The sequence below is a fragment of the Haliotis rubra genome, unplaced genomic scaffold (assembly GCF_003918875.1).
Source record: "Haliotis rubra isolate DU_JTF1 unplaced genomic scaffold, ASM391887v1 Scf249, whole genome shotgun sequence".
NCBI classification, from domain to species: domain Eukaryota; kingdom Metazoa; phylum Mollusca; class Gastropoda; order Lepetellida; family Haliotidae; genus Haliotis; species Haliotis rubra.
In genome coordinates, this window is record NW_025766547.1 from 1,121,238 (window position 1) to 1,136,258 (window position 15,021).

Sequence of the window (15,021 nt, forward strand, 5' to 3'; positions counted from 1 at the left end):
CCCACAACCACACCGAAATCCACATCCAAATCTACACCCACAACCACATCCGAATTCACATCCACACCCAAATCTACACCAACAACCACACCCAAATCCACACCCAAATCTACACCCACAACCACAACCGAATCCGATTCCACACCCAAATCTACACCCACAACCACACCCAAATCCACACCCAAATCTACACCCAAATCCACATCCACACCCAAATCTACACCCACATCCACACCCAAATCTACACCACAACCACACCCAAATCCACATCCACACCCAAATCTACACCCACAACCACACCCAAATCCACATCCACACCCAAATCTGCACCCACAACCACACCCAAATCCACATCCACACCCAAATCTACACCACAACCACACCCAAATCCACATCCACACCCAAATCTACACCCACAACCACACCCAAATCCACATCCACACCCAAATCTACACCACAACCACACCCAAATCCACATCCACACCCAAATCTACACCCACATCCACACCCAAATCTACACCACAACCACACCCGAATCCACATCCACACCCAAATCTACACCCACAACCTCACCCAAATCCACATCCACACCCAAATCTACACCCACAACCACACCCAAATCCACATCCACATCCACACCCAAATCTACACCCACATCCACACGCACACCAGCGCTCAAATCACACCCGAACCTGTTCCACAACACTGTCCCCAAGTGACAGATTTACAGAAGAAAGCTGGTGATATTCCAATCAAAAAGGTATTCATCAGTTGCGGTTACTATTATCAATAAAGCTTATTACTGTTGATGTGTTTATTATGGGTGCAGGTGTAATTAAATGCCTCGTAACATCCTCGACACACTCACATCAGCAACCATTTAAATATTCTCCCTTCACACCACCACCACTGCCAATGGCTGGCAGCACCCCCGGGAGAAATCCACGTGATTTCTTAATGTCCCCAACACCCGCGCAGGGATTGAACCGTTTTGGCGACGAATGTAAATTGTGTTGGTATAACAACCAGGATATTGATTCGTCGTAATTATACACACCATCGACGTTATGAGAGAGGCGAGAACACAAACAGGGCTAAATGCAAGTGAGCAACGGGTCCGTGAAACGCGGCCGGGTAGTTTGCTTAATTAACAAGACTGCTTTCACCCATTACGTTGAAGCGGTCTAACGGAGGAAACGCCAGTAGCCGGGTGTGGCAAAGCCCTCTTCTACACCTCCTTTTAACGCCTCGTTCCTAAACCCCATTGTTTCTCTAACTCTAACACAGACTACCTCTAACAATCTTACGTTAATGCTCTAATCGGATAATCGCCCCTTTACCGGGACGGGAGGTTCGCTACCGATCCTGCTATCGCGAGTCGGTCACTTGACGTCGCGAGGGAGGTATGCAGCCTGTGTAACGCCAGGAAGAAATCGCTGATTTTTTTTAGATTTGGAGTTTCTTTGACAATGGGATGACCATGTTTAACAATACGGTTAAGTGAGCCTGGAGACGGAGACAAGTTGATTAAACACCATGGCGGAACAGCACGACCTGCTAGAGGGAACTCCTCTCTCTGAAATTCCAGATGAAATACAGGAAAAAAAGGATCGGGTCCTTGTTGGCTGTTTGGATGATTTACCAGCCCTCAGTTCCAAGATTGTTCGGATATTTACAAGTTCCACTTTCACAGGTAAGTCATAAAATACACCTGATTCAGTAAACAACGTCCAGCAGTCACACTAGCTTGAAATTGTACACTGCAGAACAGCTCGTGTGTGTGTGTGTGCGCTGCTTATAATCATTATAAAATCATATAATATAATTATATTACTCATATGAATGTATTTTATATATATGCATATGTACGTGTGTGTATCATCATTCCATCTCAAACAGATGTAAACACATTATTTAATCAGAGGCGATTGACTGCACTCATGAAGTCAACTCGCGGTGTATAAGTAAGTCGGCTATCACCCCATAACACTCTAGTCGGTATTGTGCAAATGTGTTACTGAGGTATTAACATCCGTTTACACCCTGGCTTGGATATTTGTTGAACTTCGTCGCTGAATCTATTGTTTGCCAACTGATAAAGACTCGGTCATGTCGCGGCAGTGATTTGGGAACTGGGTGACTCAGCCAGACTTTGCGGGGGTCCATTGGTGCTATCACCAGACTATCATTATGTACACAATCAAATTGCCACAGTTGAACCGACACGTAGTTATCCCAAGCTTATGGACTCCTAGTAAAAGGCGAATATCCACCTCACTGCTTGTACTGATATTTACCAGGGATAGTTTGGTTCAGTGCCCCATAAACCCACTTGGTAGTTCTCTGTGTGAGCTTTCCTAATGTTAATGTGACACCATTGATTTCCCATTTAATTGTGGTGTGAGGGAAGACAATATTCTTTTTGACTATTATACAATAATCAATTTAGATATTATTCTCATAAAGGAGTAATCAGCTTGATTGGCATTTTAGAAGTTGGTAAGTAACTGTGAAGGCAGGATATGTTTTGGATGACAACTTCTGTTTTCTCTTATGAGACGTTTCAGTACAATTCCTTATAACATTGTCAAACAAGAGAGAATTAAACCTTCATTATCTTGCCTTTGAAGTTTTCAGCATATATAACAGAGCATTATTGCCTTATGGGTTATCAGAAAGTATATCTCAGATATGTATTTTGTTCCTATTCAGAAGCCATGTGACTGGCTCATACGTAGATGAGCAGAATCATATTATTGAATTTAAATAGTGCATACAGTCTTTCATGCGAATTATCATACAACTAATTCTTTTTTATTATTATGGGATATTTATATAGCGCACATATCCACGACTAGTACATCACAAACAATTTACTACCTTGTATAAAAACGAGACATCACACCAGTTTCCTAATACCACTTTCAGCAATAAAACAGCCACGACCTTTGAGATTCGCAAATTACTTTTATCGTCGTGGACAAAAGTTTGCGGTTTTATGTTGACGAAGACATGCTCCCGTAAAACAGCGTGATCACTTAATGCCCATTTCCCTGTGCTCTCGTATTCAGTAAGATGAGACCCAATACCTCCCAGGACAGTTAAAAAAAGCCACGGACAGAGAAAAGACGTTGTTTAAAATACCCGATTGTTTTCTTACACCGTCAAACCCTGGGAGACGTTGATGTGCGGATTGATATAATGTTCCGCGCTGTAAATGTCTTTTCTTCACACTCGCCTAGTAATCCGGACAAAGGGTTTACCATTTACTGTCGGCTTACAGGCATGTAATTAGAGAGAGTATACTGGTGTTAGCTCTGTGTTTTTGATTACCAGGACGTGACTTCATTTATGTGTAGGGCAGTAGGGTAGCCTAGTGGTTACAGCGTTCGCTCGTCACGCCGAAAACCCGGGTTCGATTCCCCACTTGGGCACATTGGCTGGACCATTATGTTCAAGGAATATCGTTTGTCATGAAGTTCAGAATATAATTCTTGCTTATATTAAAGCGTGTGGCAGCTTTGCTACTTTATGATTTTTCAGAAACTTAGCAAACCTTTAGGATGGGCAAGGTGTAAATGGGCCTAGTTGCCCGAACACCTATTAAACTGTTAATGATCAATCAATCAATTTTTGGTGTCCCCACCCTTGATATTGCTGGAATATTGATAAAAGCGGGTTAAACTAAACTGACTCACTAAATTACGTATGTTTGTAAACTTGGTCTCTTCGCTGTTTGGATAAAATAGTACGGATGCGACGACGCATTGTAGTATACTCACTCACTTTTACGTACTCACTCACTCACCCACTACTCACTTACTGACATTAGGTATTCATGTGCAGTGACACCCCGTTACTCCTCAACACGTGGTCACGGGAAGGTTTGGTTTGGGTTGTTGTGTAACGCCGCACTCAGCAATATTGCAGCTATATAACGGCGGTCTATACATAATCCATTCTGTACCAGACAATCCAGTGACAGCAGCATGAATGTCGATTTACCCAACTGGGAAACCGTAACATGTGTCAACCAAATCAGCGAGTCTGACCACCCGATCCCGTTAGTGTCTTATGACACATGGGTTGCTGAAGATCAATTCTAACCCAGATCTTCACGGGTCCGTGAGCACGGGACATTCCTGGCGTAGGATTTATGTGAACAATACTCGTCACCATGCCTAATACGGGGATTGTTCCGTAACACTGATTCCTTAATCCGTCTTTTATTAATGCGTACATTAGGTAGGCACGTGTATGTGTGCGCGTGCAGTATGTGCGTGCGTTTGTATGTGTGTGTGTGTATGTGTTTGTGTGTATGTCTGTGTATTAGTATGTACGTGTGTGTAAGTATGTTTGTATGTATGTCTGTTGTATGTATGTTATACATGTATACATACCTGTACTTGTTCAGCTAACTTAAAATGTATACGTTCGTATATGTGTGCATATTGTATGTTGATCATGTTGGTCTCTCATAACCTTACAGGTGCTTTCTGTACTTTTAAACATCACCAAAATGTTTGTATTATATGGCAATGTACAGAAAGTGAGACTGAAATACACATTATATATCTCTCTCATTTGCACTCGAAGCGCCTCCGTCCGGACCATTGATGGTAGGCCTATTTATTTATGGTAGAGATGCCACCGTAATATAACCAGTTTATATACGAGTGTGATAAGTGTGTTTAAACACCAGTCAAATATATCCAAAGTCGACCCGCCTGTGTGCCTTACCTTTAGGTACTGGTTGAAAGGAGAAATCGATCTTATATCAATTCTGATAATTATTGTGACGAGCACATGAGGTGGAAGTGAAACAAGTGTTAATGTTTTCATATTTCACATATCAAATCGCTTCAGTAATGATTTCATTTTCATTTGCCCCAGTAAAAGGATTATAACGCTACTGATTATTGTTAACTTTATATGCATTTTACTGTTTAATCAAATGATTAAATATTGCATTGAAAAAACGAACATATTCTTCACACGGGAACGCGTGTTAAACTGTCCAAATGGTTGAAAATTTCGATAAGATAAAAATGAATCGATAACCTTAGACACGTATCTGAAGATTGTAAATAATTTCCCGTTAATATGTCCACTTCCCACTTAAAACTACAAAATGAAAATAAAATTGCAAAATTTAAAATATTAGACTTAGGATTGATTAAATAAAATGTTGATAGAAATAAAACAATATGTTACGAATTAATTTTTGTATGAAATGTTCAACTTTCAAACGGCGATACAAGAATCCACGTGCCATTATTTGATCACTCTTTGAGCGACACACTGCCATGAACCGAGAAATATCCAGAATAGAGTTCAGTAAGGTCACATGAATTAACCTATTCCATCGTTAATGGATTATTGAAAGCCGAGAAAAATATTACCAAGAAATTTTGAATAGTCGACTTTCAATTCTATATCTACTTCTGGTTGTGGCTAGTGCCGATTCCGTGTGATGTAGAGGCTCCGTTCATAATGGCGTCTTTTATCACCCACGTTTATGAACTTTGATAAAGCAAATCACTCTCCATTATTTCCATCCCAGTTGTGGATCCAAGCAAGTGATTTTGGAGCGCATGAAATGGCTCCCGTCCTATTGAGACCATATAATAATTCCACCCGAAATCAATATAGGATGAGGCTCCTGATAGGGGTCCGTTCACCCGATTGATGGTGAGTGTAGATCGGTTGCCGTGTGGTGGCGCTGTTAGAGGAGGGCAGTGAAAGCTCGGACTGTGACAACAGGTGAAAGTGAGTGAGTGATTGGGTGAACGAGTGTGTGGGAGAGTGAATGAGTGAGAACTGGGTGGATGAGAGAGTAACCGGGTTGGAAACTGAGTAGGTGATCGAGTGGATAAGACTCTAAATCTGGCGGAATAACCATTATATCTAAGCCCATTCTTGGCATAGATGACGATAAAACGACATCCACTAGTTCTCTTTTTGTTCTTTTTTATTTGCTCTCTTCTTTTAAATCTTTCACAATTAAAACGTAGCTTGATGAACTTGTTTTACGTAGCACGTGACATGTTTCCGGAAGTTGGTAATCACTGCGGAGTCAGACAACGCGGGAAGTCAACATAAACCCTATGTATCACGAAAGAACAAATTCCCGATCCACAAACCGTTCGCAAAGTTACGACCTGTCGTAAGCCTATAATTTACCATAGGCTTTCTTGATGTGCTTTATTTACGTAACACGTAAACACTATGTATCACGAAAGAACAGGGTCCCGATCCACAAAGCGTTCGTAAAGTTACGACCTGTCGTAAGTCTATAGTTTACGATAGGCTTACGAATGTCATAGCGCTACGAATGCTTTGGATCGGGACTCAGGTGTGATAAAATGCTGCAATACCTATAAATAGTCATATTGTTATATTTGAAGCCGACACACATAAAATAAACGTCAACCCTGCACTCCCCTTCTGGACCCTCATAATCGTAACATTTCGGCTATCAAAGCCGCCGACGACTGACGGGGTTTTATAACTGCTGGCGTCTTTATCAGCCCACGATTGGAATTTTCTCCATCTGACTGTGCCACAGGCCAGCACAGGGCGGTCACGCAGACCTCACGGCGATACAGTTTTGTTAACAACCGTTAGCAAGTATTGCGATAGCATATTATGATTATATAATTGTTAAAAGCATAAGACATTGACCAGTTTTTGTCAAATTACCAGCCTTTAGTTTGATTTCACGAGTGACGCACGTGCTAGTCTCGCTCTAATCACCCTGCCAACGACAATTACATGTTATGGCGAAATGCTGAATAAATGACTGTGTTCTTTATGGCTTTTTTGACAACCATTGTTTGAACTGAGGATTGTGGGAAGGTGGCGATGGTGTTGGGGTTGGGGATGAGGATGTCTGGGCTGGTCAGGGGGAGTAGGGAGTGACGGAGTTGTCGATGGACGGTCAGTGGGGTGGGCGTGGGACACGTATTTTCGGAACTGAACTAATTATCAGATTGAGAATGTTCAAAACCTGTATAATGCCACTTTTATATCGTAATATTTTTAAAACAAAATTTCTCATTTTCAATTATTTGTTGAGATTTTTCGAAATGTCGTGTTTTTTCTCGTTACTTTGATTATATTTTCGTAACTTCGATTGTTTCAAAAACTCGAAATTTCGGATTTCTTCTTTGTTTCCATTATTTTCTCGCTCTTAAAAATAATTTAGGCTACCATAGTTTGCCGATGATGATATTTTCATGTCTGATAGAGTTAGTGGGCTACAAGAACATCTGATATTCTAGAGACTACTGTTCAACATGGAAGTTAAATGTCAACCTTTCAAAACACAAAAATCATTATTTTTCGAAAGGGAGGAAATCTTAAAAAATGTGAAAAATGGTATTATCGCAATGGAATTGTAGAAGTTGTTTCAGAATATAAGTACCTTGGGCTACTGATTACTCTATCATTAATTTGAACAAGGGAAGTATCCCATTTGGCGTTAAACGGGAAAAGGGCACTAATGAATGTTTTATAAGTAGTTTGGACATGTGAAAAAGTCCCACTCGGAACATTTTTCAAAATATTTGATTAAAAATTCAAACCCATCCTTCTTTACGGATGCGAAATATAGGGGCATCAAAGACTAGAGGTGGTAGAGAGGGTCCAGTTTCTCGCATGTAAACACTATCTTGGTACAGGCATTAACACTCCTACTGTGATGGTTCTTGGGGAATGTGGTCGTTACCCATTGTTTAAAGACAGTTCAGTGAGGTGCATCAAATATTGGCTAAAACTACTTCACTTACTCCTAGTCGACTTCCGCGTAAGGCATACGAAATGTTAGTTATTCTTGATTCAGTAGATAGACATAATTGGGCAAGTAATGTTAGACATATCTTATTTAGTTCAGGTCTTGGTTATGCTTGGGTCTATCAAGACGTTGGATGTATAACTACTTTTCTCAGCATTTTCCAAACCAGATTAAAATGTATGTTCTCCCAAGAATGGACAAATATAATAGCATCTAGCACTAGATATGAATGTTATGCAAGTTTCAAGAGTAGCCTTGAGCAGAGAAATATGCAATAGATTCGACCTTGTGTACATTTGCAACCGACTTTGCTCGTGCTCGAGTTGGATGTACACAGCTAAATATTAATACCGGGAGACATAATAAAATTGCAGTCTGAAAGAGTATATACATATTGTAATTTAAACGTCGAAGATCTGTACCATTTCACCTTCATATGTCCATCCTTAAAGAACATTCGAAAGAAATATATACCAATTAAATATTTAAATCGCCCTTCAGTACAACAATTTGTTCGCCTTATGGCAACCACAAGCTATCAAGACTTAAAATCTGTAATTTATATTTCAAACATGCATTCAAGAGTAGAAATTAAATGTGAATCTTTTGTTTAATAGATCCTATACTGTACCATATGCACTTCATGTATATGGGCCTATGGCCTTTCGTACAATAAACATTTGATTTTTATTTGAAAACTCGAAATTTCGAATTTTCTTTGTTTCAATTATTTTCTCTCTCTTAAAAATAATTTAGGCTACCATAGTTCCACCATTAGGTTTCTGAATGAAAATGTTTCTGGGTTGGAGTATTAAAGTAAAAGAGACCTGTATCGAACGTTAAACTAAAATCCAGCTTGTGAGGTAAAAGGCCACAATCAGAGAGGACGTATAAGGATGATGGAGTCAAACCCGTTCTGTGTCCGACTGGGAGGAGAGCAAGGTAATCACTATTATATACCTGTCGATAAAGGGCAGACGAATATTAAGGTACGAGGCTAATTAAGGTTCTTGGCCTACGGTACTCCGAAATGAGTAACATTGAATTGAACAGGTATATGATCAAAACACTGAATCTTTGGAGGAAAGTGTTGTCTTGTGTCAAGTCAGTTCAACATGCAGATGCCTGTGAAACTGATCAAACTTGAGGCAGGTGTTGTGGCTGACCTTAATCATGTCATGTGTGTAACAACAGAATGCACTTCCGTCCATGTGAGAGTCAGAACACAAGCCCCGTAGACATCGACGTTCGTATGAGTCGACGGAGTGAGTGAGTGAGTTTGGTTTTACGTCGCTTTTAGCAATATTCCAGCAATATCACGGCGGGGGACACCAGAAATGAGCTTCACACATTGTACCCATGTGGGGAATCGAACCCGGGTCTTCGGCGTGACGAGCCAACGCTTTAACCACCAGGCTACCCCACCGCCCCGTATGGGTCAACAGATGTACCGTAGGAACACAATACGACCTCAAAGGTGCAGTGTGCGAAATAGTTTCCAAATTTTGCTAGCCCGTCAGGCTAGCTATGCCTGAAAGTTACTAGCCCACAAAATAATTCACTAGCCCAGAATTTTAATGTAGAAACTAAGCAAAAGATTGCAAAAAGTTAAAATACCATCAAAACCAAATAAAAAAACACATGTCTTAAATATTTTGTTTATGCTCAAATGTCATCACTAAGCTGCTAATTATGATGAACATTTTCATCAGACCATAATCTTGCATGATGTAAAAGTGTATTATAACTTAACAAGTCGGAGAGAGTGATATATTTACAAAATGACCCCCTGAAAATTAACTAGCCAGTCGGGCCAGTGACTGTGGAGATTTACTGGCTCGACTGGATTTTTAATTGCCACAGGCTAGCGAGCCAGTGGCTTTTTCGCACACTGCAAAGGTGTACAGCTCACATGTCTGTCACTGCACGTGTTCATTTCAAGCAATAATATCAATTTGTCTATCAATTTGTACGCAGGTATGTTCTTCATAGATAACTAACATTGAACAACTCTGTGTTCCGCATTACGCGTACCTGCAAACAGTTTACGTTTTGGTGAATGATTTGGGTTGGAGATTTACTGGCTCGACTGGAGTATCACGACGGGGGAACTTTTTATTTTTTATTATAGGATATTTATATAGCGCACATATCCACGCACTAGTGCATGCTCAAAGCGCTGGGTTTTTTTCCCTCGATCATTGGATGTCAATCTCAACGGCACATCGCATTATCAATCTCAACTCCCTGGGGAGTATACAACTCTTGCAGCCACTAGGCGCACCGAGTTATTGTGGCTTTCTAATCCTAACGAGGTATTCGAGGAATATCGCTGGAATATCACGACGGGTGACACCGGATATGGTCTTCACACATTGTACACATGTGGGGAATCGAAACGTCTTCAGCGTGACGAGCGGACGCTTAAACCATTTGGCTAGCCCACTGCCCCTTCCGAGCACAAACGTCCTTAGCACTAGGTCGGTCTCCAAGCCTATAATTAAGCACAGACTTGAGACAGTCATAGTGTTACAGTGGCTTTGTTGAACGATGCCCACGCGTCTGTCTAATTGATACATTCCCAGCGTTCGAGACGAGTTTAGACACCCTGGTCAGATTTGTCTGATGACATCACGTGGGATATATCGCCATTTTTCTTGGTGGGCGGGAGGTTGTGTGGAGGATTCGATCGCTGTGGAACACGACGATCCATGAAGTCCTAGAGGTGTTCAATGAGGTGTTCATGTCACGGCATCACGGTGACGTTCCTGGCCGCAAGGAGGTTCTGTACAACTCGGAACGCATGCGGCTTGGCGTTGTCATGCTGATAAAGGACATGTTCACTGTACCTAAGATGATGCTGGTAACACGTTACCGACATCCTCGTGTCAGTGTGTCTTACACGTTACCAACACCCCAACATGGCGGCAGGTAAGATCGCTTGGCGATTATTCCCCTCGAATTAGCAGTCTTCCACCTGTATACAATCAACATTATTCAAAGTCGCTCATACGGTTAATGAACATGTAGGAGCAGTACACATCTGTGTAAAAAAAGAACTGATATCTGTATCTCCTTTGTGTTTAAACATAGCTCGACAATTTCTGTTTACCGACTAAAGCAAGACAGTGTGCGTTACCAGCATCATTCATTGCACGTTACCGACATCCAGACTTTGAGTTACCGACATCCTCGCGCGATTTTAAAAATGCTTATTGTTCAACACATAGACATTAATAAGCAAATTCAGTGCATTCAATGTATTCCCACCATCAAAGTTTATCAGTGTGCTAAATAATGTTGATTGTATACACGTGGAAGACTGCTAATTCGAGGGGAATAATCGCCAAGCGATCTTACCTGCCGCCATGTGGGATGCGTTACCAGCATCACCTTAGGTACAGTGATGTTGCATCTGTTGTAGAAAAGGATACAGAACGTCATCCATGTAACGCCGAGCTGTCAAACCTTCGTTAACGATGACTACACGTGTTCTATCCTGCCCACAAATACCTCGGCACACTTCCGCCATGCAATTGGTTCGTTCTCCTATTTCATCAACGAAGACAGTCACTTCACTGCTAACCGCGTACAGTCTGGTCACTGTCTGTTGACTAACTACATGCCTCAATCCTTTCGTCGCTATAACATCACTGTTAGGAATCCATCTGTAGATTCAAAGTACACACCTTACGGTTAACGTTTCATCTGGGTGTAGTAACGCTACCTGTACTTGGCCTGTCTAGTGTCTGTCCTGTTTGTCTGTAACGTTGCACCAGGTTAGTTACAGCAACGCAGGCCTGTCTAGTGTCTGTCCTGTTTGTCTGTAACGTTGCACCAGGTTAGTTACAGCAACGCAGGCCTGTCTAGTGTCTGTCCTGTTTGTCTGTAACGTTGCCCCAGGTTAGTTACAGCAACGCAGGCCTGTCTAGTGTCTGTCCTGTTTGTCTGTAACGTTGCCCCAGGTTAGTTACATCAACGCAGGCCTGTCTGGTGTCTGTCCTGTTTGTCTGTAACGTTGCACCAGGTTAGTTACAGCAACGCAGGCCTGTCTAGTGTCTGTCCTGTTTGTCTGTAACGTTGCACCAGGTTAGTTACATCAACGCAGGCCTGTCTAGTGTCTCTCCTGTTTGTCTGTAACGTTGCACCAGGTTAGTTACATCAACGCAGGCCTGTCTAGTGTCTGTCCTGTTTGTCTGTAACGTTGCACCAGGTTAGTTACATCAACGCAGGCCTGTCTAGTGTCTGTCCTGTTTGTCTGTAACGTTGCACCAGGTTAGTTACATCAACGCAGGCCTGTCTAGTGTCTGTCCTGTTTGTCTGTAACGTTGCCCCAGGTTAGTTACAGCAACGCAGGCCTGTTTGGTGTCTGTCCTGTCGTTGCACCAGGTGGTTACAGCAACGCAGGCCTGTCCTGTGTCCTGTTTGTAACGTTGCACCAGGTTAGTTACATCAACGCAGGCCTGTTTGGTGTCTGTCCTGTTTGTCTGTAACGTTGCACCAGGTTAGTTACAGCAACGCAGGCCTGTCTAGTGTCTGTCCTGTTTGTCTGTAACGTTGCACCAGGTTAGTTACAGCAACGCAGGCCTGTTTGGTGTCTGTCCTGTTTGTCTGTAACGTTGCACCAGGTTAGTTACAGCAACGCAGGCCTGTCTAGTGTCTGTCCTGTTTGTCTGTAACGTTGCACCAGGTTAGTTACATCAACGCAGGCCTGTTTGGTGTCTGTCCTGTTTGTCTGTAACGTTGCACCAGGTTAGTTACAGCAACGCAGGCCTGTCTAGTGTCTGTCCTGTTTGTCTGTAACGTTGCCCCAGGTTAGTTACATCAACGCAGGCCTGTCTAGTGTCTGTCCTGTTTGTCTGTAACGTTGCCCCAGGTTGGTTACAAGCAAGTGTCTGTCCGCAGTTGCCCCTGTTACAGCAACGCTGGCCTGTCTGGTGTCTGTCCTGTTTGTCTGTAACGTTGCACCAGGTTAGTTACAGCAACGCAGGCCTGTCTAGTGTCTGTCCTGTTTGTCTGTAACGTTGCCCCAGGTTGGTTACAGCAACGCAGGCCCCTCTAGTGTCTGTCCTGTTCGTTTGTAACGTTGCACCAGGTTAGTTACAGCAACGCAGGAACACCAACAAGTTGTAGCTAAGTGTGCATGGGTGACTCCCGTCTGTACCATACCCAGGGTCATGTCGTGTTTCTCGTGTGTCAGTCATTGCATCTCAGTGATGTATTCATCAGTGTGTCTTACATGCCGTCATATTTCCGGAATAATGATAAGGACACTTATATGGCGATGAACTCCACACCGCACAGGGCATGCTCTAAGCGCATGCAAACAATGGATGAATAGTTGTCCGTGATTATTAATGCACATGTTGTTTCCCTGTCATCTCCAGTCAGCAAGCAACTGTGAAACTTGACTATGTACTCTGAAGGGCAGACTAAAATACACACCTATATCTGTCGGTGGCTTAACTGAAAATCACGAAATGATTATTCCATGGTGGTGTATGTAATACAAGCCTCATAGTTGTGTTTTGTTTTCAAACTAGTAACGTTTTAATAGCATTCGTAGCCCGGTAGTGTGGTAGCGGAGGCTACTACGTAAAACACCTGTAGGCGCCCCAGAGGTGAGGTGATGTGAAATTGGGTTTTACGTCGTGCTTGAGAATATTTCGCTCATATGACGACGTGCATGCGTGTGTATGTGTATGTGCAGCTGCTTGTACTAGCCCAGACTTAAGCTGTTTATATAGTGCTAGCCCACTGAGATACCATGCCGCAGTGAAGCACGAATACCCCACTCAGACACATTATACTGACACCGAGCCGACCAGTCCTTTCTGTACCCATTAATGCCGAGCGCCAGGCAGGGACCAACAAGTACCATATTTTAACGTCTTTTGGTATGACGCGGTCGGGGATCGAACCCGCGACCTTCCGCTCTCCGGGCGGACGCTCTAACCACTACACCACGGAGGCGGTCGTAGGCGCCCCAGAGTGATACCTGCATCAGTTGAGTGAATGAGATTTGATGCCGCCTGCATTACATCGTCTATCATGTTTGCGTGATGTGGGATAAAACCTTTATATGAATCAGATCGTAGACGTTTATCATTTTTACGAAAAAATGCAAGCACGGGTATATTGTCATCTACTCAATCCGGACGAATGCGTGAAAAAATATATTTATAATACTCTGGCCCTCTCCTACCGCCTAATGTGGCGACGGTATGCTGTTTAATACACGGTATGCTCTTAAATGAGTTCACCTCGATAATAAGATGTTAGTTAACAGACGAACCAGCGTTGACCTGATTCAAAACTGTGCACATTTCCTGATTCAGCCTTATCACCTGGCCACCATACAGAATATAGGTCACCCTTCATCACCACATGTGGTTCGAACAATTGGACATTCCTGGAACGGAGCTTGTTGCCCGGGTGTGCTGGTGATGTCTTTACGTGATGTCCACCTTGACCGACTGGACTTTGTGTTCGTTAAAACCGACTGGCTTAACATTCTAGCCAGCTGAACGATCACCAACGATTGCAATGTTAAGTTCAGTATTTGTGCCAGGAAATGTTCTCGATTGTCCCGGGCGTCTGCAAGAAAGCCATTATCTTGTAGTCTCCCGTCGTTATCGTCACAACAATGCGGTGAGCATATCCGTTACTTGACCCAGTGCCCAGACCCAGAGAGAGAGAGAGAGAGAGAGAGAGAGAGAGAGAGAGAGAGAGAGAGAGAGAGAGAGAGAGAGAGCATATCCGTTACTTGACCCAGTGCCCAGACCCAGAGAGAGAGAGAGAGACACAGAGAGAGTAAGAGAGAGAGAGAGCATATCCGTTACTTGACCCTGTGCCCAGACCCAGAGAGAGAGAGAGAGAGAGAGACCCAGAGAGAGAGAGAGAGAGTAAGAGAAAGAGAGAGAGAGAGCATATCCGTTACTTGACCCAGTGCCCAGACCCAGAGAGAGAGAGAGAGACAGAGAGAGAGAGAGAGTAAGAGAGAGAGAGTGAGAGCATATCCGTTACTTGACCCAGAGATTAATTGTAAGACAGCAAGATGTTCTTAGTAAGAGAGAGAGAGAGAGAGTATATCCGTTACTAGACCCAGTGCCAAGACCCAGAGAGAGAGAGAGACAGAGAGAGAGAGTAAGAGAGAGAGAGAGAGAGAGAGAGAGAGAGAGAGAGAGAGAGAGAGAGAGCATATCCGTTACTTGACCCAGTGCCCA

The 15,021-nt window shown here is 42.9% G+C and overlaps 1 protein-coding gene across 1 annotated transcript in view; it reads left to right on the forward strand.

Moving 5' to 3' along the window:
- Nucleotides 1-1,003: 1,003 nt before the first annotated feature.
- LOC124279271 (NACHT and WD repeat domain-containing protein 2-like) overlaps nucleotides 1,004-15,021 on the forward strand; it is a 63,333-nt gene continuing 49,315 nt past the window's right edge. The window contains 1 exon segment of the mRNA XM_046715094.1: nucleotides 1,004-1,693. Within this exon segment, the coding sequence (XP_046571050.1) occupies nucleotides 1,537-1,693 (157 nt within the window). The 5' untranslated portion in view covers nucleotides 1,004-1,536.